Here is a 27,076-nt window from a genome sequence, read left to right as displayed (position 1 = left end):
TGTCTTCATATCGCCGCCCGTTGCCGCGGGCGCTCTTACGACCGTTTTAGACGCACTAAAGTCTGCCGGAAAACTAACTTTTTACATACGACTCAGCGGTATTCACGACTCCAGGCGCTATACGCCTTGTGTTCCCGTCAGCGGCCACTCTCCCTGATCAATACCTGTGTGTGTGTGTGTGTGTGTCCTAATTGTGTTTGTAGGACGGGGGTTGGGCTTCGGCTCTTTGGCTCCGGCTCTCCACGGTCAGCCTTCTGCTGTATGTTTTCCCCTACTGGGCTCTATTGAATCTATTTTGGAAATTGTGTATGGAGTCTGCCTCTTCTGTGTGTGTGTGAGAGAGAGAGAGAGAGAGAGAGAGAGAGAGAGAGAGAGAGAGAGAGAGAGAGAGAGAGAGAGAGAGAGAGAGAGAGAGAGAGAGAGAGAGTAAGAGAGAGAGAGAGAGAGAGAGAGAGAGAGAGTAAGAGAGAGAGAGAGAGAGAGAGAGAGAGAGAGAGAGAGAGAGAGAGAGAGAGAGAGAGAGAGAGAGAGAGAGAGAGAGAGAGAGAGCGTGTGTGTACTTATCTAGTCGTACTTCCCTAGTTGTGCTTGTGGAGGGTTGAGCTTCAGCTCTTTGGTGCCGCATCGTCCCAAACAATCAACTGATGTACAAGATTCAGAGCCTATTGGGCTCCTTCACATCTACATTTGAAATTGCGTATGGAGTGTGTGTGTATTTACTATTTGTATTTACTATTTGAGGCTGCAGAATCGAACTATTAGCTCTTGGACCCCGCCTTTCTAACTAGTTTGTTTTTCCTCTATTATGTCTACTACATATATTTCTCTCTAACACACACACACACACACACACACACACACACACACACACACACACACACACACACACACACACACACAGAGGAAGCAGCCCGTAACAGCTGTCTAACTCCCAGGTACCTACATATTAACTGCTAGGTGAACAGGTGCATCAGGGTGAAAGAAACTCTGCCCATTTGTTTCTGACACGGCCGGGAATAAAACCCAGGCACTTAGGTCTACGACCCCCGAGCGCTCACTACTCAGCCGCGAGGACCCCCTCCCTCGCCGCTGAGGATGGGTATGGGGTTCACCACCACCCACGGGATGGGTATGGGGTCCACCAACGCTCACGGGATAGGTATGGGGTTCACCACCGCCCACGGGATGAGTATGGGGTCCACCACCACCCACGGGATGGGTATGGGGTCCACCACCACCCACGGGATGGGTATGGGGTCCACCACCACCCACGGGATGAGTATGGGGTCCACCACCGCCCACGGGATGAGTATGGGGTCCACCACTGCCCACGGGATGGATATGGGGTCCACCACTGCCCACGGGATGGATATGGGGTCCACCACCGCCCACGGGATGGATATGGGGTCCACTTCCGCCCACAGGATGGGTATGGGGTGTATAATGAATAAACACAGCGCTGAGCCAACGTGACCATACAGCTCTTAAAAGAGAAAAAGAGGACAGGATAGAAACACTGAGGGATAGAACCTTGCCCAACGAACTGAACCATCGGGGTATCGAACGCGGATCTGCAAGAAGCGCGGTGTTGTCGCTGTACCGACCAGTCCAAGTGAGTGACGCTATTAGTTACCTAATGACTAGGTATATAGCACTCGAAGGGTCGTATTTGGTAGAACTCCTTGCTTGTTCATGGTCAGGACGTCTTTACTCTTGACAGGATCGTTTCTACCAGGTTGGGTCGTTTTTGTCACCTGGTCGATCCTGCTACCACCTGCTTGATACCTGGTTGATGGGGTTCTGGGAGGTCTTCTACTCCCCAAGCCCGGCCCGAGGCCAGGCTTGACTTGTGAGAGTTTGGTCCACCAGGCTGTTGCCTGGTTGCCGACCAGGTTGGGTCGTTTGTGTCACCTGGTCGATCCTGCTACCAGGTTGGTCGACATAAGCCGGCCAGCTGAGGCCGGCCAGATATTGCTGCACCGGATCTCTTGGTTAACTTAGCCCATTAAGTTCCGTTATACTGTGCATGAAAACCGGTTGGGTTTCAAGTTAGTCCATAAGTTCTTTATTGACAGCCAGTCCGTCCCTCACAGTCCGTCCCTCACAGCCCGTCCCTCACAGCCCGTCCCTCACAGCACCGTCCCTCACAACCCGTCCCTCACAGCACCGTCCCTCACAGCCCGTCCCTCACAGCCCGTCCCTCACAGCACCGTCCCTCACAACCCGTCCCTCACAGCACCGTCCCTCACAGCCCGTCCCTCACAGCCCGTCCCTCACAGCCCGTCCCTCACAGATAGATCAGATCGTCACCATTACAACGATTGGTAAATGTGATCTTGTAACCGCTGCCATTATTACAGCGACTCAAGATGATCTGAGATACTAAGTAGTTAGCTGAAGAGAGAGAGAGAGAGAGAGAGAGAGAGAGAGAGAGAGAGAGAGAGAGAGAGAGAGAGAAAGGGGAACAGATGTATCCACAACTAATCCAAAATCCGAGTGCATAATCCTAAAACACATTCATTGTACTCAAGTACTGACATGGATTTACTCGGGGGAGGATTACCAGGCAGTTAAGGTCACCAGGTCATTAGGGGTCACACCAAACGACACGCTTCCATCAACACGTCACCTGCTACAATCACTCCTCGAGGACTTGATTGTTTAGCATTAACTGATCTTTAGAATGATGGATAATCCTATAGTGGGCCCCATACCTGGTGGCCCCATACCTGGTGGCCCCATACCTGGTGGCCCCATACCTGGTGGCCCCATACCTGGTGGCCCCATACCTGGTGGCCCCATACCTTGTGGCCCGTACACAGTAATCACCCGGACCCATAATTAGACCCCTTATATTAATTACCATCTGGGGACAGGTGTGAGAGAGGGGGGGGGGAAATAGACAGCCTCCCTCCCCCCTCTTCCCCCTTACATTCTATCCCCTCCCCCTCACCCCAATTCCTATCCATCCCCCCCCCCCCTTCTTCACCATTTAACTTCCCCTACCCATCTCCATTTTATCTTCATCACTTACTAGACCACCCCTTCCTCCTCCTCCTCCTCCTATCCCTCCTCTATCCAATCGTCCCCAACCTCAAGCCTCCCCCAACTACACCAGCTGGGATTTTGATTGGGTGGTCAAGGCGGAGCTATTTCTGGACATTTGGCGGGGCCCTTGTAATTAGAGATGGGCGGTTCATCATCTGCTAACAACACTAGCCAATTATTACATTAAGAAGATGAATGAAGCTCTCATCTCTCCAAATTTCACCCTTAACTCGTAGATATTTCACAAAATTTGGGGAATAATGCAAAATAGGAGAGAGAGAGAGAGAGAGAGAGAGAGAGAGAGAGAGAGAGAGAGAGAGAGAGAGAGAGAGAGAGAGAGAGAGAGAGAGAGAGAGAGAGAGAGAGAGAGAGAGAGAGAGACGTACTTGGCCCTCTGCGCCTGTTTCAGTGATCTACTACACTAAATTCCTGAAGCCCGAGAGTATGTTAATGTTTGTATTCTAACCTTTACATATGGAAAACAAGAAATTTCAACAGCTACAAATGTCATGAATCATAAACGTTCAACAATTTCTAACTGGGGAAGGAAGGGACAGGTCACATTTGGCGGCTGAGAAAACACATGCTATGAAAACTAGACTCTATTTTGCAAATCGAACAGACTTGCGAATGGATGGCGAAAAACCTTAGAGTTCAGAGATAAAACTGACTTATTGGGAATGAAGTTTGATTCTTTAATGACCATGAAAAGGCAGCCAGGAAACCTACAGCCATACATTCTTGGCAGCAGTGGTTGCAAAACCTTATATGTAGCACACGTTCACTCGTGAGTGTGCAGCCCTCGCCTGGATTGCCTGCCCTCCTGTCATTAGCCAGAATTTTCGACAAGCTAGAGAACTGTGTGAGGAGGCTTATCTGTGTCTTGACCAAGTCTGGTTGGTCTGAACACAAGTTTGTTGGACTTCCTGTTATGTACAAAGCCAATACATCAATGTCCCGCACCTGGCCCAACCTCGTGGACAACCAGTAGTTGGCACCCATAGCACAAGACGCTCAGCCACAACAGTCTCATGCTAGAACTGCCTTTCTCAAGAACATCACCCCACCGCCGGTCATTAATTTCTAAGCTGACTCGCATCTGGAACGTAGTTTGTTCAACAGGTTGATGCAGCGAGATAAAGTTAACCAATCACATGAAGGCTCTGACATGCAGTTGGCTACTGGTTCATCCTGTTCCTTATGCGATAGTTACTTACAATTAAATAAAACATATTCCTATGATTCAAATAATGATGTTATGATATAAATGAGTTGTAATAACTCATTTAGCCCAGGCTGAGATGAGCTTAGGTAGCATAACAGCTCTTGCTTGCAGTTTCACTAGGAACCTCAATGATAGCCCTAATTAACCCCAGTCTTAGTAAAAACAAAACAAAAAGAGATATGTTAATGACTGTAGTGAATGTACACATTTAACACAGGATGGTGTATAAGGAAGATATGAACCGAGTGGTGATGGTGTAGTGAGATGTAGTAAGATGTAGTAAAGTTGTAGTGAGATGTAGTAAAGTTGTAGTGAGATGTAGTAAAGTTGTAGTGAGATGTAGTAAAGGTATAGTGAGGTGTAGTAAAGGTTTAGTGAGGTGTAGTAAAGGTGTAGTGAGGTGTAGTACAGGTGTAGCGAGGTATAGTACAGGTGTAGTGAGGTGTAGTAAAGTTGTAGTGAGGTGTAGTAAAGGTTTAGTGAGGTATAGTAAAGGTGTAGTGAGGTGTAGTACAGGTGTAGTGAGGTGTAGTACAGGTACAGTACAAGCTGGTGTACAGAGCTACACTGTGTAGTGTGCTTCAAGACCTCGTCGCTAACTCATGCACTTCCCAACAAAATCTACCAACCAACAATCCCCCAAAAATCTAAGACATACATAACACTCTGAGATATCATTTTCTAGTTATCTTCATGCATATCCAACCTCAGGTTCCTGGCAGGATGTGTGGCAGGCTTCAGCCTGTGTTTTTCACCCTTCACACCCGGTAAACTTACAAACCCAGATCGGTCTTGGTTATACCATTAGCATATTATGATGACATATGCATATCTTTTCCTAATGCATACGGATGAGGGAGTGCCAAGGGGGGCTGGGAGGGCCAAGGGGGGGCTGGGAGTGCCAAAGGGGGGCTGGGAGGGCCACGAACCCCTGGGAGCCGGACCATAGCTCCTGGGACCGAAAAGTTAAAATTGGCAAAAAAATATTTTGGGTTTGCTCTGAGGGGGAAAAAATCTTGCAAACATGACTCCATTGTTGTAGTGATGTTTGTCTCTCTCTCTCTCTCTCTCTCTCTCTCTCTCTCTCTCTCTCTCTCTCTCTCTCTCTCTCTCTCTCTCTCTCTCTCTCTCTCTCTCTCTCTATCTCTCTCTCTCTCTCTCTCTCTATCTCTCTCTCTCTCTCTCTCTCTCTCTCTCTCTCTCTCTCTCTCTCTCTTTCAGATACACGATATCTGAGACCTAATATACTACATATGTGTGCTATACTAAACCTAGGAATATTTAGGTTTTTTTTTTTTAGTTTCATTCTTTATAGAAGAATTCTTTACTAGTCAGTATACTATTATCTAAAAGCTAAGTATGTACGAATTTGTGACTATTGACAAGGAATTCTAATCTAAGAACAATCTTAGACTACACAGGTAAGATGGACTCCTAGATAGGCACCTGCCACAGGTAACGGTAGCCACCTGCCACAGGTAACGGTAGCCACCTGCCACAGGTAACGGTAGCCACCTGCCACAGGTAACGGTAGCCACCTGCCACAGGTAACGGTAGCCACCTGCCACAGGTAACGGTAGCCACCTGCCACAGGTAACGGTAGCCACCTGCCACAGGTAACGGTAGCCACCTGCCACAGGTAACGGTAGCCACCTGCCACAGGTAACGGTAGCCACCTGCCACAGGTAACGGTAGCCACCTGCCACAGGTAACGGTAGCCACCTGCCACAGGTAACGGTAGCCACCTGCCACAGGTAACGGTAGCCACCTGCCACAGGTAACGGTAGCCACCTGCAACAGGTAACGGTAGCCAGCTGCCACAGGTAACGGTAGCTACCTTCCACAGGTAACGGTAGCCACCTGCCACAGGTAACGGTAGCCACCTGCTACAGGTAACGGTAGCCACCTGTCACAGGTAACGGTAGCCACCTGCCACAGGTAACGGTAGCCACCTGCTAAAGGTAACGGTAGCCACCTGTCACAGGTAACGGTAGCCACCTGCCACAGGTAACGGTAGCCACCTGCCACAGGTAACGGTAGCCACCTGCCACAGGTAACGGTAGCTACCTACCACAGAAAGAAATTATAAACCCTTTACACCACCCAACGAGCAGGTTGTAATCGTTATAAAGAGGTTCTACAAATATCACACAACAAAACTCTATGGAATCGGCACCTAAAACATTTCATATCTACCAATCACATGACCCACTTTAAGGGGGATCATTTAGGCTGCACTTCGATACCTATGACAGTCTCAGCCCACCCACTAGTCACCCTGCAAAGTTGGGAAAAAGCTAGTCTTGACTTTGAACGTTGAAAAGATAAACATTCTACATAAACCACCTGCAGGATCATGAGAAAAAGCTAGGACACGTATTTGATCGGTTTTGACACATATGTGGGTGCCAACTGGCTCTATGACACGTATGTGCGTGCCAGCCGCCTCCTTGACACGCTGTAAATCTCTCCCAACAGATATATGTTCCACACACAGGCGCAGGCTCCACGACAGAGTTGTAAATTTCTTACACAAGGAGAAAGGAAAGAGAAAGACATATGGTAACGCGATATTTGATGACATGGTTGTAAATAACTTCTTGCCCCAGCGGGAGGGAGAGGGAGGGAGAAAGAGAGGGAGGGATGGAGAGACGGAGCTTGGAGAGTGAGGAATGTAGGGGAAACTAGATAGGGGGGGGGGAAAGAGTTAGTGAACTATTACATTCAGGGAATTAAAACTATGGCTTCAGAACACTGCAGGAACATAGTTCGCCTCGTATTAACCAGGCAATTCAACCTGTCCTCGCGTTACTGAACAGAAATATGACCACAGCGTTAAAATAAGTGTTATATCGAGTTTAAAAAAGCATTGAAATATTGACGTTTCTGGTGACTAAATCGGCCTAGATGGTCACATGTGTTGAAAGAGACATTGTCTTGCCTATATATTGAGAGCATTGGAGCTAACTGTCCCCGAGAGGGCATATGAAGTAGGCATTGATGATCTTCGTCTCCTTCAACGTGTTTGCTTGATGTAGGTAGAGTTCTTCATGATTAAGACGAGATAACAGCGTATCTTTCAAGGCATTTGACAATGCACAAGCAACAAGGCTCTATAATAAAATAAAATAATAAATAAATGTTTATTCAGGTAAGGTACATACATACAAGAGGTGATACAAAAATTTATAGATTTATAGATAGAGCTAGTACATACAATGCCTAAAGCCACTATTACGCAAAGCGTTTCGGGCAGCTTTGCCCGAATAAAAAAGATCATATTACTTCTACACACAATCAGACCACCATCAGAGATGTCTTGACCAACACCTAAATGATAGTTACAATGACCAAAGATGATGAGACACAGCCGAAGCACCACATACCAAACAACCTTAACCAACTATCAACAGCCAGTTTAATCTTAGCCGTATTTTACCTCCTCTACCCACTACACTCCCTCCCTATTTCTAGTAAATGTAATCAACGTGACTGAGAAATTGGCTCGTTCACATCAATGTTTGCAGGTGATGCGATAAAAATGAGCTGAGTCAGGGTAATGAGCTAGTCAGGGTAATGAGCTGAGTCAGGATAATGAGCTGAGTCAGGGTAATGAGCTGAGTCATGGTAATGAGCTGTCAGAGTAATGAGCTGAGTCAGGGTAATGAGCCGAGTCAGGGTAATGAGCTGAGTCAGGGTAATGAGCTGTCAGAGTAATGAGCTGAGTCAGGGTAATGAGCTGAGTCAGGGTAATGAGCTGTCAGAGTAATGAGCTGAGTCAGGGTAATGAGCTGAGTCAGGGTAATGAGCTGAGCCAGGATAATGAGCTGAGTCAGGAAAATGGAAAATGGAAAAAAAAGTTTGGGTCTTTGGAATGGAAAATGGAAAAAAAGGTCTGGAAAATGGTTTGTTAATAGGAATGAGTGAATATATTTGTAGAACAGTACAGATTGAAGGGAGGAGAGATTCCTGCCCCAGAAAAGGAGAAAGCATCATATGCCACACTTACCAAAGACCACTTACCCTTCAGAAACTTCCACAAATAAGCCGTCCGGGCCCTATACACAACCTATGTCAGACCCAGTCTTGAGTATGCATCGCCAGCACGGGATCCTCACCTGAAAAGAAGGAAAAAAACTAAATTACAAAAGATCCAAAGATCATATAAAACGAGGCTCGTTCCTGAGCTGAAGTGCTTGAGCTATGTTGAAAGACGGAACAGATTGCACCTTGCCACTCTGGTGGAGAGGAGGAATAGAGGGGACATGGTAACGGCATATAAGATACCATGGGGAATTAACACAGCAGACAAAGAAGCCGTGTTCAAAGCTAGGAAGAGCAGAAGGGGACATAGATGGAAATTGAAGAGACACATAACTCATACAAATCACTTCATTGGTCACTGGTTTGTCTATCCCCTTCCCTTCCTTTCCCATCATCCTCCTTCCCATCCCTCCCCCCCCCCTTTTCCATCCCCCCATCCCCCAAGGAAATAAACCCCACGGTAGCAAGTAACCCAATTTACCCCGAGTCGAATCCCACTGAGGAAGGCACAGTGTTCGTTTTTAACTCAGTTTAACACAGGTTTCAGAATATAACCGTATCTTACCGGCTGTCTTCAAAGCCCAACCGGTTTAGAAGATATCCCAGTATCTGAGGGAGCTACGAGGAAACTTCCCGTCTCTCTGGGTCCTTGACAGCGCCTCCACACACACACCAGGAAACCTGGAGCGTACCTGGAGAGGGTTTCGGGGTTTCTTCTACTCCCCCAAGTCCGGCCCGAAGCCAGGCGTGACTTGTGAGAGCTTGGTCCAACAGGCTGTTGCTTGGAGCGGCCCGCAGGCCCACATATTCACTACAGCCGGGTCTGAGGCCAGGCTCGACTTGTGGTATTTTTAACTCTGAGGAAGGTTTGGGTGGTCCAACCGCTTTGGTTCTGGTATTTTAAATGGGTTACTTTACCTTCACTAGTGGCCGCCACTACTGTCCCCACTATCACCCCACACTCCCACTGCCATCCCCACACCCACCACACTCCCACTATATACCAAATCAACCCCAATCCAGCTTCTTATATTCCTATCATCTTCCTCATACTCGCTTCCCCAATCCACACACCCTCTAAAAAATATTAGAGGAGCTGGTCCCAAACCTGCACACAGAAATAACACCACATGAGACCAGAAGGCATGGCAGGATGTGCAGATGTGTTCAAGCGTGTTGAACCGAGACTGTTCAACACGCTTCCACTACACATAAGGGGCATAACTGGCCGACCCCTCACAGTGTTCAAGAGAGAACTGAATAAACACCTCCAAAAGATACCTGATCAACCAGGCTGTGACTCATACGTCAGGCTGCGAGCAACCGCGTCCAACAGTCTGGTTGACCAGTCCAGCAACCAGGAGGCCTGGTCGACGACCGGGCCGCGGGGACGCTAAGCCCCGGAAATACTCCAAGGTAAGTCCACCCACACCTTCCCCATGCCTAACCCCTCGACTCCCCCCCCCTCCCCCCAAGACCTCCCTCTCTGCAAATTGACGATCAAAGAATATTTTATGTTGAACTTTCAGGGGGGGGGGAAGGGGGGGGGGCCAGTTGCCCACACAAACGACCCCCCCCCCCTCCCCCCACACATTTAACAACCAATTGCACCGACGTAATTTCCTTTACCTGAAGCTCTCAATCACAACCAACTGCCTCATTAACACCAGCACAAGACGAAGGGGAACAAAATATTCAGTCAAAATTCCTAATTACACATTCGGATATCTAATGTCAGTGAGTCAACATCTTTGGGGGATTGTGTAAATATGGTTTTTTTAATTTTGCCCCGAGGGGCGAGTTTACTGGGCAGCGTCACTCATCCTGTGAGTGGACACACCGCCATAGTGACAGTATTGGGCAGCGTCACTCATCCTGTGAGTGGACACACCACCATAGTGACAGTATTGGGCAGCGTCACTCATCCTGTGAGTGGACACACCGCCATAGTGACAGTATTGGGCAGCGTCACTCATCCTGTGAGTGGACACACCGCCATAGTGACAGTATTGGGCAGCGTCACTCATCCTGTGAGTGGACACACCGCCATAGTGACAGTATTGGGCAGCGCCACTCATCCTGTGAGTGGACACACCGCCATAGTGACAGTATTGGGCAGCGCCACTCATCATGTGAGTGGACACACCGCCATAGTGACAGTATTGGGCAGCGCCACTCATCCTGTGAGTGGGCACACCGCCATAGCAGCATGTACAACACTCCCCAATAGGAAGAAAACCCTCTGGGTTGTTCATCTTGTCACTTGTACCCAGACACAGCTGGGACTTGCTTAACTGTCTCAAGTGAACAATTAAACACCCCCAAATAAATGGGTGAGAGAGGAAATGGGGAAAAGGGGGAATTGTTTGGGTGCAAAGTTAGCGTGTAGATCAATCGACATAACCCCCTACCACCCAAAACCCCTAAATAACACCCCCCCCTTCCTTTCCCCTTACACCCTACCCCCTCCCTCACACCCCATCCCCCCCTCCCCTCACACCCCATCCCCCCTTCCCCCCCCATTACGGAAATGGCCAAACCCCGCGTAATACCTCCTCTATTAGACTTCGCTTCCTCTGTGATTAATACCCAACTCCCTGCGTTATTAATACAATTAATTTAGGCGCGTTTCCCCCCCGTTATTTATGCTCAATTTATGCCGTCTTGATTCTCGCTCCGACGCCCCAAAACATACGGATGAATCGAGCCTAATTATAGAAATTTGGGCCAATGGCCAGGCTGGGAGGTGAGGTGATTGACGGGGCTAAGGACGCCTTTTAATGCCCCTGGAAATTTAGGGGCTTGTTCTGAAATACGCCAGCAATGATTCCCTTATTGCACGCAAGGTGGCACTGCAGGCTCGCTCGCTCGCTCGCTCTCTCTCTCTGTCTCTCTCTCTCTCTCTCTCTCTCTCTCCCGTCCTCACACCTTGTTGTACCGTCTGGTTCACCGTCTGGTTCACCGCCCAGGCTGGGGACAGGTGGGAGTCGAACCCGTGACCAGCTTACTGAACACAGCTTAACAGGAAAAAGACCCGCCCGCCCGCCGGTAAAAAGCGCAGTCAGCTGACGATTGAAGGTGTGAGTATGATTGACAGCTTGTACATGATGTGACGTAATGAGTGACCAGCCGTGAGTGACAGCTCCTCGTGCTGTCTTAACTCACCTTGGGTGCTATTCAATAGCGGGGGGGGGGAGGGGGAGGAGAACAGGAGGATAGACAATGGGTCAGGATAAGGATTTGGGACGGGAGTGGTGCACAGGATGGAATGGTGCACAGCCACACAACTCTACGCGCCTATGTCCTCTCTACACGCTTCTACCCTCTCTATATACGCCTCTATCCCCTCTATACACGCCCTTATCCTCAAGTCTGGCCGAGTACACACCTACTCGCGCCCTTATTGACGGATTTATAATCATTAAACCAGTTTTATTCCCCCGGCGTGATGTGGTCCGGCCGAGTCGAGCCAGACCCGCCCTCGAGCCGGCGGGAACATGGTTGTAAAGCCACTAGCACTTATAGCGTCTCGCGCAGCTCCTTAATCTGATTTTTTTCCCTACTGAAATACGACCTGCTAAATCGTTTAACAACCAGGTACCTATTTTACTGTTGGGTGAACAGAGGCGTACAGGTAAGGATTGGTGCCCAGTCAATCCTCCTCCCGGCTAGGATACGAACCCAGGTCAGAGTTACAGATCAGCTGGGGACAGTTACAGACACAAATAATCTTCCCACTTAATAATGGTCTCCCATTCAGAACCCTAGGGGTGGGGGTGGGGGTGGGTGGGGGGCGTCTGTAGCCTGTTATGGGGGGCAACTCCCCCCATACGGACCCCAGAAGTTTATTATTCAGTAGAGCGGACACGCTGACCCCCGCCCGCCCCCCGCCTCCACGACGCTACACCCCCACCGGTACACGTACCCTAGTCACCCAGGGTACAGGGCACCCCACCATGGGCACGTCTGGAGCCCTTGACCCCCTCCCACCACCCCCACTACCATGGGACGACGCTCTCAACCAGCTCAACCAGTATCTCAACCAGTATCTCCCATAGGCTCCTCCTACCCCATCCCCTCGATCTCACCTGCACCACTGGCCCTATAATCTCATCAGAATTTCTCACACACCTGTTTCAGTAGCTCCTACACCTGTCTCACACACCTGTGTTCACCGCCGGTGAAACAGGATGGTCCCCCGGCCTTTCTAGATCATGTTGGTTTATGTAAATATGTATTTTGTCATATGTATATGCGGTAAATATGTATATATGGCTGGCTGGGAGCGCGCCAGGTAGATTACTCGAGTCAGTTTTGTGTTCTTCCGTGTGGTACACTTGTATATGGACGTTATACAAGAGTCGGGGCCCAAGAACCTGCTCCCGTCTTGCCTGATTCTGTACCCAAGAACCTGCCTGCCTGACTCTGTACCTGACACTGTACCTGCCTGCCAGACTCTGTACCTGCCTGCCTGACACTGTACCTGCCTGTCTAACTCTGTACCTGCTGTAAAGGCTAGACATCAGGGGAAAGGATGAGGATCGAGGCGGGGAGCCCCGGGACACGCCGGGGAGGACGACACTGATGACTGCCTCACCAGCGTTAATCACTAAACTTTATGTGATGACTCTGCCAAACTCCTCACACACACACAGGGGGGGCCCGACGGCTCAGTGGACAGCGCTCGGGATTCGCAGTTCTAAGGGTCCGGGTTCGATCCCCGGCGGAAACAAATGAGCAGTTTCTTTTACCTTGATGAACCTGTTCACCTAGCAGTAAATAGATACCTGGGAGTTAGACAGCTGCTACGGGCTGCTTCCTGCAGGTTGTGTAACAAAAAGGAGGCCTGGTCGAGGACCGGGCCGCAGGGACGCTAAGCCCATGAAATCATCTCAAGATAACCTCAAGAAGATAACCCGTGCTCCTCTACGCAATTTTGTCCAAATGTTTCACTTTTGGCCAAAATTGAAACCCAAACCCGGACCCAATACAACACAAGTCAGTGCTCACTGGGAAAAAAATTCCTGTCAGCGATTCTCTTTTTTTTTTTTTTATTATGGACTAACCACCATCCCTAACTGCTGCCAAATTGTTACGTTCTTTTTTATATATAGAAAACTGTCGACAGAAAGAATTTCTGCTTCCATTTTTTTTTTTTAGCTTTCATTAAGATTGGAGATGATGCTCTCGAATCTTAACGTATCACGAGAGTGATTGGCGATCTGACACAGTGGACGGGAACTAGGTCAGAGGTGTCAAAACTGTGGTTATCGTTCGAAAATAAGAGGGTGAGGGGTCACCATTCTAAGAGGTAAGGGTCACTATATCCCAATGGATAAGGCTGACCATATCCCAATGGATAAGGCTCACCATATACCAATGGATAAGGCTCACCATATACCAATGGATAAGGCTCACCATATCCCAATGGATAAGGCTCACCATATCCCAATGGATAAGGCTCACCATATTCCAAGGAATAAGGCTCACCATATTCCAAGGAATAAGGCTCACCATATACCAATGGATAAGGCTCACCATATCCTAATGGATAAGGCTCACCATATCCCAATGGATAAGGCTCACCATACCCCAATGGATAAAGCTCACCATATCCCAATGGATAAGGCTCACTATATCCCAATGGATAAGGCTCACCATATCCCAATGGATAAGACTCACTATATCCCAATGGATAAGGCTCACCATATCCCAATGGATAAGACTCACTATATCCCAATGGATAAGGCTCACCATATCCCAATGGATAAGGCTCACCATATCACAATGGATAAGACTCACCATATCCCAATGGATAAGGCTCACCATATCCCAATGGATAAGGGTCATTACCACCCGGACGAACAAAACAGCCATCAATAACAGTTACAGACAAGCCTCGACACACAATTAGTGGTTAGAGAAAAATAGAAGTCATTAGCACTTATAAACCCCCATAATACCACCACCATCTGCAGTAAACGGAACTCCAATTATCATTCCAATTGTCGACTCCAATTAATAAAGTTGCCAACTATGCCACCGTAACTAGATCACTAACTTGGAACGACATAGTCTTAATGATAATTAATATATGCATTTTCGCTCCAGGGGCCAGATTCACGAAGCAGTTACGCAAGTGCTTACGAACCTAGGGGCCAGATTCACGAAGCAGTTACGCAAGTGCTTACGAACCTGGGGCCAGATTCACGAAGCAGTTACGCAAGTGCTTACGAACCTGGGGCCAGATTTACGAAGCAGTTACGCAAGTGCTTACGAACGTGTTCGTCTTTCCTCAATCTTTGACGGCTTTGGTTACATTTATTAAACAGTTTACAAACATGAAAACTTGTCATTCAACTGTTGTTATTGTTATAAACAGCCTCCTGGTGCTTCCGAGCTCATTAACTGTTTAATAATTGTAAACAAAGCCGCCAGAGATTGAGAAAAGATGTACAGGTTCGTAAGTGCTTGCGTAACGACTTCGTGAATCTGGCTCCTGGACGCTATGTTATTGAACACGTCTGCCACAGAAAAGGTGTTCAATAGTCTTCCAGTGTCAAATATGTCAGCCTTGGAGGGAGGGAACTATCAGGGGAAAGCGCCAAGCCATTACGACTATATAGCACTGGGAAGGGGTCAGGATAAGGATTTGGGATTGGACGGGGGGAAAGGAATGGTGCCCAACCACTTGTGGACGATCGGAGAGATGACGGAACGCCCACGAGGATAACACAGAGGACGACTCTCGAACTGGTATAGGTAAAGCGACGAACTAGCTTCTTGCAGGTCGGCGTTCAATCCCGGACTAGCCAAGTGGTTGGGCACCATTCCATCCCTCGGTCCTGTTCCCGACCCCTGTTCACACATACCTCCCAAGTGCTTTTTATAAGCCAAAGTATATACGCTGTATATACGCTTACATACATACTTATATATATTACATACATATATATATTACATATATACTTATATATATTACATACATACTTATATATATTACATATATACTTATATATATTACATATATACGTATATATATTACATATATACTTATATATATTACATATATACTTATATATATATATATGCTCTATATACGCTTACAAAATACATTAAAAAAGGTACAGCAACAATACAACAAAAACACATTGATACAAAAACATTTAGGCAAATGCATATCAAAACAGACTCAACAAGTACAATCATGTTTTACAGTATTTTGTGTTTGTTTTTTGCTTCTGGGAATAAACGTTACATGTTGAAAGTCCAGTAGAAAAAAAACCCGGCTAACTGGATGGTCTATCAGCCTCCACCCTCCATGGAAGGTCCGGCCTGAACACTACTTAACTACCTCCTACTTAACTACTTGTGGTACTACCTCTTGGAAGTACCATCCTACCTCCTGGAAGTAACCATCCTATGTTCTGGAAGTACCATCCTATGTCCTGGAAGTAACCATCCTATGTCCTGGAAGAACCATCCTACCTCCTGGAAGTACCATCCTACCTCCTGGAAGAGTCACCTGCCACCCTGGAAGAGTCATCTGCCACCCTGGAAGACGCACAAACCACCTACATAGACCAACAGTCACAGAACCTCCTCACAATCAACTTGAGAATGGTCCAGGACGGACCGAAACGTCGTCATCCCTTCACTTTCTAGTATGTGGTCTGGTCAACATAGAAGCTCCATCATTCCAGTCACCTCACAACCATCTCTTAAATAATATAGTTTCTCCACCTTCTGGAATAGGTAACTGCAAGGGCAAAGTTGCCTACTTAACCTTTGTAACCTTAGAAAGGGACAAATAGGAATTTAGATTTCAAATGCATAGCTCCACAGGCGGTTCCTGGAAGCCAGGAGATGTCTGAAGTGTAGTTCATTCATCAATGAGACAGGGGTATCTGGGGCCAGATTCACGAAGCAGTTACGCAAGTACTTACGAACGTGTGCAGCTTTCCTCAATCTTTGACGGCTTTGGTTACATTTATTAAACTGTTTACAAACATGAAAACTTGCCAATCGACTGTTGTTATTGTTATAAACAGTCTCCTGGTGCTTCGAAGCTCATTAATGGTTTAATATTTGTAAACAAAGCCGCCATAGATTGAGAAAAGATGTACAGGCTCGTAAGTGCTTGCGTAACTGCTTCGTGAATCTGGAACCTGAAAGATAGCAGAGTTGTTTCTGGGAGTTCTTTCAATGCCCCATGCCTGGGGTCAGGCATGGTTTGTGCTACCTTGATCCAACAGGTTGTTGCTTGAAGCGGCTCGCAGGTCGCTTTAAAGTATGTAGTGAAGTTGTATGATTCCTGTTCTATGAATCTTTTCTTTGATTCTATGTTTTATGTTGAGGCTACGGAATCTCCTCAGTTTTCTTAAGGCCGTTTTTGCTTTGTTCATTCTGTCCATAATGTGAATTTTGATTCCTGTTCTATGACTTGTTGTTGTTGTTGTATTCTGCCTACATCCGTGGGTTGGACTGGGACAATGGGGGGGGGGGGGGGGTCCGGATTTATTTTGGTACTCTGTATTATCTAGAACTTTTGTTTGTACTTTTTTTGTCCATTGTTTTTCAAAGTTGTTTTTATAAATTCAATTGCTGCCTTGGTCTTGTTGGATGGTTATCTTGAGGTGATTTACCGTCTAAATGGATGGTAGTGTCTTTGACAAGTCCTGGTTAGTGTATTATTAGAGATACATCAACACTATCCACCACCTCTCCCCATAACCACAAGGTCCACCTATCCTGCTCCTCCTCCTGTCCTTGTTGCTTGTCCTCCTCCTCTCTCTCTCTCTCCTGTCTGTCTTCTTCCTCTCTGTATCTCTCTACCTCCCTGGTGCTGCTGGTCCCAGAGGCCAGACTGGTCTGGTCAGCAGGAGAGGGCGATCAGGGTTGTAACGCTACACACCTGGCATGGCAGGTGTGTAGCCCCCCCCACACACCCTGGAAAGCTACACCTGTGACGGTAATCTAGCATGGTAGGTGTAGGTGTCAGAGTGTAGCACACCCCCCCCCCCTCGTGCCAAGTTAGTACACCCATTGCAACAACAACCGGGCAGGGAGTATGGGGGAGGTGTAGTACACCCCCCCCCCCCCCCCCCGCAACACCTGCCTGGCCTGGGGTAGGGAAAGGTTAGGGTGATCTTCACAGAGTCTCAAGGGCGTCAGGGTGAGTCATTTATCAAGATGAGGGATATTGTGGTGTGGAGGGAGGGAGGGAAGTATGGGAGGGAGGTATGGGAGGGAGGTATGGGAGGGAGGTATGGAATGAGGGAGGGAGGGAGGAGGGAGGGGTACAGACACAACATGACTTGGTACATCAAGGAGAGAGCTGATAGGGATGGACGTGGAGTAATGGAGTAAGATCTATGCCTGGAGAGTACCTCCAGGGAATTCCTAGAGTTGTTCTACTCCCCGAGCCCGGCTTGAGGCCAGGCTTGAGGCCAGGCTTGACTTGTGAGAGCTTGGTCCAGCAGGCTGTTGTTTGGAGCGGCCCGCAGGCCCACATACCCACCACAGCCCGGTTGGTCCGGCACTTTTTTCAGAAAAATTGGCTAGTTGTTTCTTGAACTCTTCCACTCTTGTCCAGTAATATTTCTAGTGTTTGTGGCTAGGATATTAAAGAGCCGTAGACCTCTGATGTTCAGACAGTGTTCTCTGATTGTATCTATGGCACCTGTACTCCTCACTGGTTCTATTATGCAATTCCTTCCGTACCTTTTGCTCCATAATGTTGTTATTCTACGGTGTAAATTTGGGACCTGGCCCTCCAGTATCTTCCATGTGTATATTATTTGAAGCCTCTCGTCTTCTTTCCAGAGAATACATTTTAAGAGCTTTGAGATTTAGGTCCCAATAATTTAGGTGTTCTATCGCGTCTATGCGTGCCGTATATGTTCTCTGTACTCCCTCTATTTCAACAATTCCCTCCAGCTCTGAAGGGGGAAGTGAGTACTGAGCAGTACTCATAGTGATAGGATCAATGAATCTACAGATCCTCACAATCCATCAGATCCTCCTCATGGCTGCTGCTACATTTGCTTGGTTATGTTCCCTAAACGTCAGGTGGTCAGACATCATTATTCCCAGATCCTTGACATGCTGCTTTCATCCCACGAGCAGATCTGTTTGTGCTCTGTATCCTGTACTGCGTGCTAGCTCTTCCATTCTACCATACCTATGAATGTGGGATTTATGCCTGTTAACCATCACGTTATTTTCTGTTGTTCTCTAGGATAAGAAGAGAGAGAGAGAGAGAGAGAGAGAGAGAGAGAGAGAGAGAGAGAGAGAGAGAGAGAGAGAGAGAGAGAGAGAGAGAGATGGGAGGAAGAAGAAGAGTGATGGACAGCAAGTGATGTGACTCTGACAGAGAGAAGATTCGCTGAATACCCACCGAGGTGTTAACCAATAACCCAGGGGGGGGGGCAGACATCGTAGATAACCCAGGGGGAGCAGACATATTAGATAACCCAAGGGGCAGACATCTTAGATAACCCAGGGGGCAGACATCTCAGATAACCCAGGGGGAACAGACATATTAGATAACCCAGAGGGGGCAGACATCTTAGATAACACTGCCCCCCAATGCCCCCAACCATCCCCTCCCTATCCTTGTAAGGGGGGGCTGAGACCCCAGCAAGAAGAGGGGACTGATATATAACCATTAACCAACAGGGGGAGACACATTACACTTCCACTATTATGAGAGCTAACAAGGGGGAACTCCTGTCTCAGGTAAGGTTAATAACAGTGGTAATGATTGGTAATGATTGGTAATTAGAGGTTAATTAAGCTTCGCGAAGCGCGCGACAGCACCACGTTTTATGGCCGTATTAAGAGCTTTTGAAAGTGGCTTTGTGAGGCCAAAATCTCGTAAAAGAACCATTCATTATTCATATTTAATTCTGGTAACGTTTGAAGTCAATGAATTGCAACCGGGCGCTGGTGCACACGTCTCACTGCGAACTGCGGCGTGTAACAGTCTGCTTGGCCGGACCAGTAATCAGGAGGCCTAGGGGGGGGGGGGACCGTGACAAGCCCTCGGCGCAGGCTTCCTGTCCCCGACGACGGTAGTTATGGCTATGATGCCTTGTTCCTTGTTCCTGGAGAAGACCCGTATGTTATTGATGATGACACGAGATGAACAGGTGTGTAACCGCCCCTCCACATCCTTGAACAGGTGTGTAACCCTCCCCATCATCCTTGAACAGGTGTGTAACCCCCCAACATCTTTGAACAGGTTTGTAAATCCCCCCATCCTTCAACAGGTGTGTACCTCCCCATCCTTGAACAGGTGTGTAACCCCACCACAGGTTAGGATATACACTACAAGTCCTTCACAATATGTTCAAGAAGTTTTCAATGTGTTCAAATCATGTACAATGTGTTCTTTGTAAAGGATTTGAACAAGTCCATTGTAGACATTATAACACATTGTAAAGGACTTTGTCAAGTCCTTTACAATATGTTTCAAGTCTTTTAATAATGTAAAATGTTCAACAACAGACAATACTAATTATGTTCAAAATCTTTCCTCTAATAATAATAATAATAATAATAATAATAATAATAATAATAATAATAATAATAATAATATTACACAAAGAAATCACACTAATGTGATATATATCAATCCGAAAATCCACCAGGGCTTTGAGGGGGGCTTGAACCTGCGACCAAGGCATTGCCAAGCTCCAACTTAACCAGTAAGCCAGCGCTGGCTTGTTAAAAAGTCATACAACCGGATTTCTGCTGAAATCACAGGAAGTCTCTGGAGGTCCCCACTGAAACCAGTCCAAGTTTTTACGTATGACCCCCCAAACACTCTGGGGGAAGGGCAAAACATAAGAAAATCATGTTAGTGTGATTTCTGTGTGTTAGGAAGTTAGGGTTATCTTGAGGTTACCTTGAGAGGATTTCGGGGCTTTAGTGTCCCCGCGGCCCGGTCCTAGACCAGCCGGTGATAGAGCACTGTGCCCCACCGGCAAAGGACCGACAGCATTTCGACACTCTGGTACAAGGTTGTAGAGTTGTGGTTGTCTGACGCTGACAGTGTTCTCAGCTCAAGCTCGTGGAGCCCCTGCTCCTGCGGCCCGGTTTGTGTCTTTTACCATATCTATGTAAGCCGTGAATAATTTGTGTAAACATTCTAGCTTGGATCTTTCCGGTGTAACATATCGAACGTGGGATCCCCTTGATTGTTTCAAGCGTAGGTTAGACATTTATATGAATGAGCTTGGGTGGATGTGACTAGGAGCTGCCTCGTATATTTGCCTAACAGGCAGAATGTGCTTCTGCGACAAACGCACACAAGAACACCTAAACGACAGACCACACACACACACACACACACACACACACAGTAGATATGATAGGACCCAGTAGGCTCAGGAATCTGTACACCAGTTGATTGACAGTTGAGAGGCGGGATCAAAGAGCCAAAGCTCAACCCCCGCAAGCACAAATAGATGCGTACAAATAGGTGTGTACACACACACATACACACACACACACACACACACACACACACACACACACATACACACACACACACACACACACACACACACATCCTCTTTCTCACTGGAGTCCATTAGCCTGTAATCTTGCAACACGTTACAGTGGGCAGTTTGGCAATCACGCTTTGTTGACCGAGGCCTGGTAATGACTCGTTGACTAATTCTGTTTTAACAACGCCCACGCTCTGTAATTGGCCCATAGTTGCAACATAGATGCCACATTTCAACATTACATTCACTGTTCACATTAATAAATATGCATTTTAATTTATGATTTTGTAATAATTTTGCTATTTTCTCATATCACTAAAAAAAAAGGCGATTTCCAAATGTTTTAAAAATGTTTGTTAATTACTTTTTGAACTTATTGTCATAAACAGACAGTACCTATAGCGACTATGGCCCGAACGTACAAAATACGAACGGTTACCCCACCAAAAATGCTTCACAATTTACACCACTGATTTCCCAGAGAACTTGAAAAATAATCTAGCTCATCCGAGACTTAATATAGTACGAATATGTACTATATTAAGCCTAATAAGGCGTATATTAGGCCTAGGTGGATATTTTAATATAGTTATCTTGAGATGATTTCGGGGCTTTTAGTGTCCCCGCGGCCCGGTCCTCGACCAGGCCTCCACCCCCAGGAAGCAGCCCGTGACAGCTGACTAACACCCAGGTACCTATTTTACTTCTAGGTAACAGGGGAATAGGGTGAAAGAAACTTTGCCCATTGTTTCTCGCCGGCGCCTGGGATCGAACCCAGGACCACAGGATCACAAGTCCAGTGTGCTGTCCGCTCAGCCGACCGGCTTTTGTGTTATGTAACACAAAAAATGAGAGCAAACCAAATTGAGTTCTGAAATTCGTCGAGTTCTCAACACTGTAAATGGGTACAGAAGTTATGTAATAAAAACAAACTTTTGTCACTATCAAAGTAAATGAAAATGATTAACATTTTCTGACATATGTCACCTTTTGACATCTGTTTTGTTTTTCTGACAGGAAGCCGGTCGGCCGAGCGGACAGCACACTGGACTTGTGATCCTGTGGTCCCGGGTTCGATCCCGGGCGCCGGCGAGAAAAAATGGGCAGAGTTTCTTTCACCCTATGCCCCCCTGTTACCTAGCAGTAAAATAGGTACCTGGGTGTTAGTCAGCTGTCACGGGCTGCTTCCTGGGGGTGGAGGCCTGGTCGAGGACCGGGCCGCGGGGACACTAAGAAGCCCCAAAACCATCTCAAGATAACCTCAAGATAACCCCCCACACCTGTATAGATATGTCTCAGTTTGAGAGTGGAATGACTCAGGTGAGTAAATCACTCTTTTAAGTGAGTCGGTCTAGTGAGTCGGTTGAGTAAGTGAGTCACTTCTATAAACTACTAAATATAAAACCTTTACCCTCGTAACCTAACTCCCTCTTTCTATACACAAACATACACATACACACAACTTCGTGAGTACAACTAGGTGAGTACACACAGACATACACATACACAGATATACATAAACATGAATATACACAGATATACACATACACAGATATACACAAATGTACACATACACAAATGTACACATTCACAAACATACACAGACATACAGGCAATACTGACCACTCTCGCCCCCACACCAGGATAAAGTTTGTAATTGGAATAGCATCCAAACATCCTGATTTTGCAAGCACGTGAGGTAACGGCAAGCACGTGAGGTAACGGCAAGCACGTGAGGTAACGACAAGCACGTGAGGTAACGGCAAGCACGTGAGGTAACGGCAAGCACGTGAGGTAACGACAAGCACGTGAGGTAACGGCAAGCACGTGAGGTAACGGCAAGCACGTGAGGTAACGGCAAGCACGTGAGGTAACGGCAAGCACGTGAGGTAACGACAAGCACGTGAGGTAACGGCAAGCACGTGAGGTAACGACAAGCACGTGAGGTAACGGCAAGCACGTGAAGTAACGGCAAGCACGTGAGGTAACGGCAAGCACGTGAGGTAACGGCAAGCACGTGAGGTAACGACAAGCACGTGAGGTAACGGCAAGCACGTGAGGTAACGGCAAGCACGTGAGGTAACGGCAAGCACGTGAGGTAACGACAAGCACGAGAGGTAACGGCAAGCACGTGAGGTAACGGCCAGCACGTGAGGTAACGGCAAGCACGTGAGGTAACGGCAAGCACGTGAGGTAACGGCAAGCACGTGAGGTAACGGCCAGCACGTGAGGTAACGGCAAGCACGTGAGGTAACGGCAAGCACGTGAGGTAACGACAAGCACGTGCAGTAACGGCAAGCACGTGAGGTAACGACAAGCACGTGCAGTAACGGCAAGCACGTGAGGTAACGGCAAGTACGTGCAATAACGGCAAGCACGTGCAATAACGGCAAGCACGTGCAATAACGGCAAGCACGTGCAATAACGGCAAGTACGTGCAATAACGGCAAGCACGTGCAATAACGGCAAGCACGTGAGGTAACGGCAAGCACGTGCAATAACGGCAAGTACGTGCAATAACGGCAAGCACGTGCAATAACAGCAAGTACGTGCAATAACGGCAAGCACGTGAGGTAACGGCATGCACGTGCAATAACGGCAAGTTCGTGCAATAACAGCAAGCACGTGCAATAACAGCAAGTACGTGCAATAACGGCAAGCACGTGAGGTAACGGCATGCACGTGCAATAACGGCAAGTACGTTCAATAACGGCAAGCACGTGAGGTAACGGCAAGCACGTGCAATAACGGCAAGCACGTGCAATAACGACAAGCACGTGCAATAACGGCAAGCACGTGCAATAACGGCAAGCACGTGCAATAACGGCAAGCACGTGCAATAACGGCAAGCACGTGCAATAACGGCAAGCACGTGCAGTAACGGCAAGCACGTGCAATAACGGCAAGCACGTGAGGTAACGGCAAGCACGTGAGGTAACGACAAGCACGTGAGGTAACGGCAAGCACGTGCAGTAACGGCAAGCACGTGCAGTAACGGCAAGCACGTGCAGTAACGGCAAGCACGTGCAGTAACGGCAAGCACGTGAGGTAACGGCAAGCACGTGAGGTAACGGCAAGCACGTGCAGTAACGGCAAGCACGTGAGGTAACGGCAAGCACGTGCAGTAACGGCAAGCACGTGAGGTAACGGCAAGCACGTGAGGTAACGGGAAGCACGTGCAGTAACGGCAAGCACGTGAGGTAATAACAAGCACGTGAGGTAACGGCAAGCACGTGAGGTAACGGCAAGCACGTGCAGTAACGGCAAGCACGTGAGGTAACGGCAAGCACGTGCAGTAACGGCAAGCACGTGAGGTAACGGCAAGCACGTGAGGTAACGGCAAGCACGTGCAGTAACGGCAAGCACGTGAGGTAACGGCAAGCACGTGAGGTAACGGCAAGCACGTGAGGTAACAACCAGCACGTGAGGTAACGGCAAGCACGTGAGGTAACGGCAAGCACGTGAGGTAACGGCAAGCACGTGAGGTAACGGCAAGCACGTGAGGTAACGGCAAGCACGTGAGGTAACGGCCAGCACGTGAGGTAACGGCAAGCACGTGAGGTAACGGCCAGCACGTGAGGTAACGGCAAGCACGTGAGGTAACGGCAAGCACGTGAGGTAACGGCAAGCACGTGAGGTAACGGCAAGCACGTGAGGTAACGGCCAGCACGTGAGGTAACGGCAAGCACGTGAGGTAACGGCCAGCACGTGAGGTAACGGCAAGCACGTGAGGTAACGGCAAGCACGTGAGGTAACGGCAAGCACGTGAGGTAACGGCCAGCACGTGAGGTAACGGCCAGCACGTGAGGTAACGGCAAGCACGTGAGGTAACGGCAAGCACGTGAGGTAACGGCAAGCACGTGAGGTAACGGCCAGCACGTGAGGTAACGGCCAGCACGTGAGGTAACGGCAAGCACGTGAGGTAACGGCAAGCACGTGAGGTAACGGCAAGCACGTGAGGTAACGGCAAGCACGTGCACTAACGGAATAACAAAGAAATCATCGCTTCAAAACCCGTGGCACATTACACAAAATCTCCCAGAGCCCCAAGACGCTAGCCTCCAGGCATCAAGGTGTTGCTGGGTGTTGCTGGGTGGTGCTGGGTGTTGCAGGGTGTTGCTGGGTGTTGCTGGGTGTTGCTGGGTGTTGCTGAGTGTTGCTGGGTGGTGCTGGGTGTTGCAGGGGTGTTGCTGGGTGTTGCTGGGTGTTGCAGGGGTGTTGCTGGGTGGTGCTGGGTGTTGCTGGGTGTTGCTGAGTGTTGCTGGGTGTTGCTGGGTGTTGCTGGGTGTTGCTGGGTGTTGCTGGGTGTTGCAGGGGTGTTGCAAGGTGTTGCTGGGTGTTGCTGGGTGTTGCTGGGTGTTGCTGGGTGTTGCAAGGTGTTGCTGGGTGTTGCTGGATGTTGCAAGGTGTTGCTGGGTGTTGCTGGGTGTTGCTGGGTGTTGCTGGGTGGTGCTGGGTGGTGCTGGGTGTTGCTGGGTGTTGCTGGGTGTTGCTGGGGCGTTGCTGGGGTGTTGCTTGGTGGTGCTGGGTGTTGCTGGGTGTTGCTGGGTGTTGCTGGGTGTTGCTGGGTGTTGCTGGGGTGTTGCTGGGGTGTTGCTGGGTGGTGCTGGGTGTTGCTGGGTGGTGCTGGGTGTTGCTGGGTGGTGCTGGGTGTTGCTGGGTGTTGCTGGGTGTTGCTGGGTGTTGCTGGGTGTTGCTGGGTGTTGCAGGGGTGTTGCTGGGTGTTGCTGGGTGTTGCTGGTGCGACTTAGTTCCAATTACAAGTGTAATTGGTATTCCATATTACAGGTTTTCCTTTTTAATTGACGATAATGCCGGTCAAACCCAGGGATAAGAGCTCAAGGAGCCACAGGTACTCCCAGACGCCACAGGTACTAACCAGGGAAGTCCAGGTGTAGCAGGTATTCATTACCAGCGCTTCATCAACCCCGGCTCGTCTGACGTGCGTTGCTCCTCACTCAAACTTCTAAGACTGAGTTTTTAGAAGTGAGAGATGAGAGCTCAGGTAAGAGACGGAGCTTAGGTGAGAGACGGAGCTTAGGTGAGAGATAGTGACCAGGTGAGAGATAGTGACCAGGTGAGAGGCAGCGATCAATCTCACCAAATCCTTCACAATTACGTATCAACACAAACAAAGATCTAAAAAGATTCCATTACTTTTCTTAAATTTCCACAAGACTTCAAACCAGTTTACAAGCTCCTAAATGAACTTATAGTTTAGAACAAAATAAAACTTAAAAATTGAATGGAAGTTGCTAAACGAATATTTAAACTTTGTCAGAGGTGCTCACTAAAAGCGGTATTGTAATTTATAGTTACAAAGGACTTGAATTGAATAATGTTGTGCAGCTTACTGCATAACCGCAACTAAGGTGGATTGTGATGAGATGAGATTGTGATGATTGTGGGTGACTCGGGGGAGTAGAAATACTCCCTCTTCAGTATGCTACAGGTTTACTCAAGGTGGTGTTCAGACTGTCACTGGATGAAACAGGCAGTGTCACCGGTCTTATTGATGGGCTACAGTTTCTTTAGCATCCGGGAAAGGTCAACCTCTGGTGAGTGGTAACCTCCGGTAATCCAGTAGGTCCAGCAGAGAGAGAGCCCCGCATTCTAACGACCGGTTGGAATCACACTGCACCCATGGAAAAAAAACAGACAATTGGTGTGGGACTATACTTGCGCATCCAGCCTACATCAACATACATTCACATACATCAGTGATGTATGTGGCAACCACATACATCAACCTCTCTGTCGGCCAGGCAGGAGCCGCCGCGACACACAGAGAAAGAGACAAGTCAACCAAGTACAGGGAAATTAGATCACTGGTACAACTTCGTTCCAATAGCATCCGAAACCCTTGGTACACGGGGAGAGAGTACAAGGAGGTTTCTGGGTTCTAGGCTCATTGAAACTAAAAAAAGACCCAGGAGCGGCAAGTTTTCTCTTTCAGCGCCTCAGTGTCGCGATCCAGAGGGGGAATGCCCGCTGCGTCCTCGGTTCCTGCCCGGCGTCGGAGGAGTTCGAAGAAATGTACAGGTTACAGGAAAGTCAACTTCCCTTTATTTCCTCTTAATGTCCACTTTTTGTAACCAGTCAGCTATGTAAATATGTAACGTTCTGTAATAATGTGTACAACATTCATTAGGAAGGGGTGGTAGGAGAAGAATGTAATCGTACGTATTTAGAGTCAAACGGCAAGTTTTTTCTGAATGCTCTTTAGTCTCTTCTCCGAGGCTAT

The 27,076-nt window shown here is 48.1% G+C and overlaps 2 protein-coding genes across 4 annotated transcripts in view; one reads left to right on the top strand and one right to left on the bottom strand.

Moving 5' to 3' along the window:
• LOC123772369 (connectin) overlaps positions 1-27,076 on the bottom strand; it is an 806,097-nt gene that overhangs the window by 279,546 nt on the left and 499,475 nt on the right. Inside the window, exon 1 of one of the 3 annotated variants that reach the window (XM_069325825.1) lies at positions 8,297-8,358. The exons of the other annotated variants lie outside the window; for them this stretch is intronic. The gene's annotated coding sequence lies outside the window, so the exon portion shown is untranslated. Of the gene's footprint in view, positions 1-8,296; positions 8,359-27,076 lie in introns of those variants that run through there. 3 annotated transcript variants of the gene reach the window in all.
• LOC138365643 (spermatogenesis-associated protein 31H1-like) lies at positions 13,649-14,200 on the top strand. Its single transcript, XM_069326126.1, has one exon. It carries the CDS (start codon positions 13,649-13,651, stop codon positions 14,198-14,200), a length of 552 nt encoding a protein of 183 aa, XP_069182227.1.

This window comes from Procambarus clarkii, chromosome 17, assembly GCF_040958095.1.
Source record: "Procambarus clarkii isolate CNS0578487 chromosome 17, FALCON_Pclarkii_2.0, whole genome shotgun sequence".
In the NCBI taxonomy this organism is placed as follows: Eukaryota; Metazoa; Arthropoda; class Malacostraca; order Decapoda; family Cambaridae; genus Procambarus; species Procambarus clarkii.
The sequence above is the reverse complement of the archived record's forward strand: the minus strand, read 5'-3'. Positions and strand labels throughout refer to the sequence as shown.

What these genes read in the sequence shown, in the direction of transcription:
- LOC138365643 (XM_069326126.1), top strand. Translation starts at nt 13,649, where the DNA reads ATGGATAAGGCTGACCATATCCCAATGGATAAGGCTCACCATATACCA.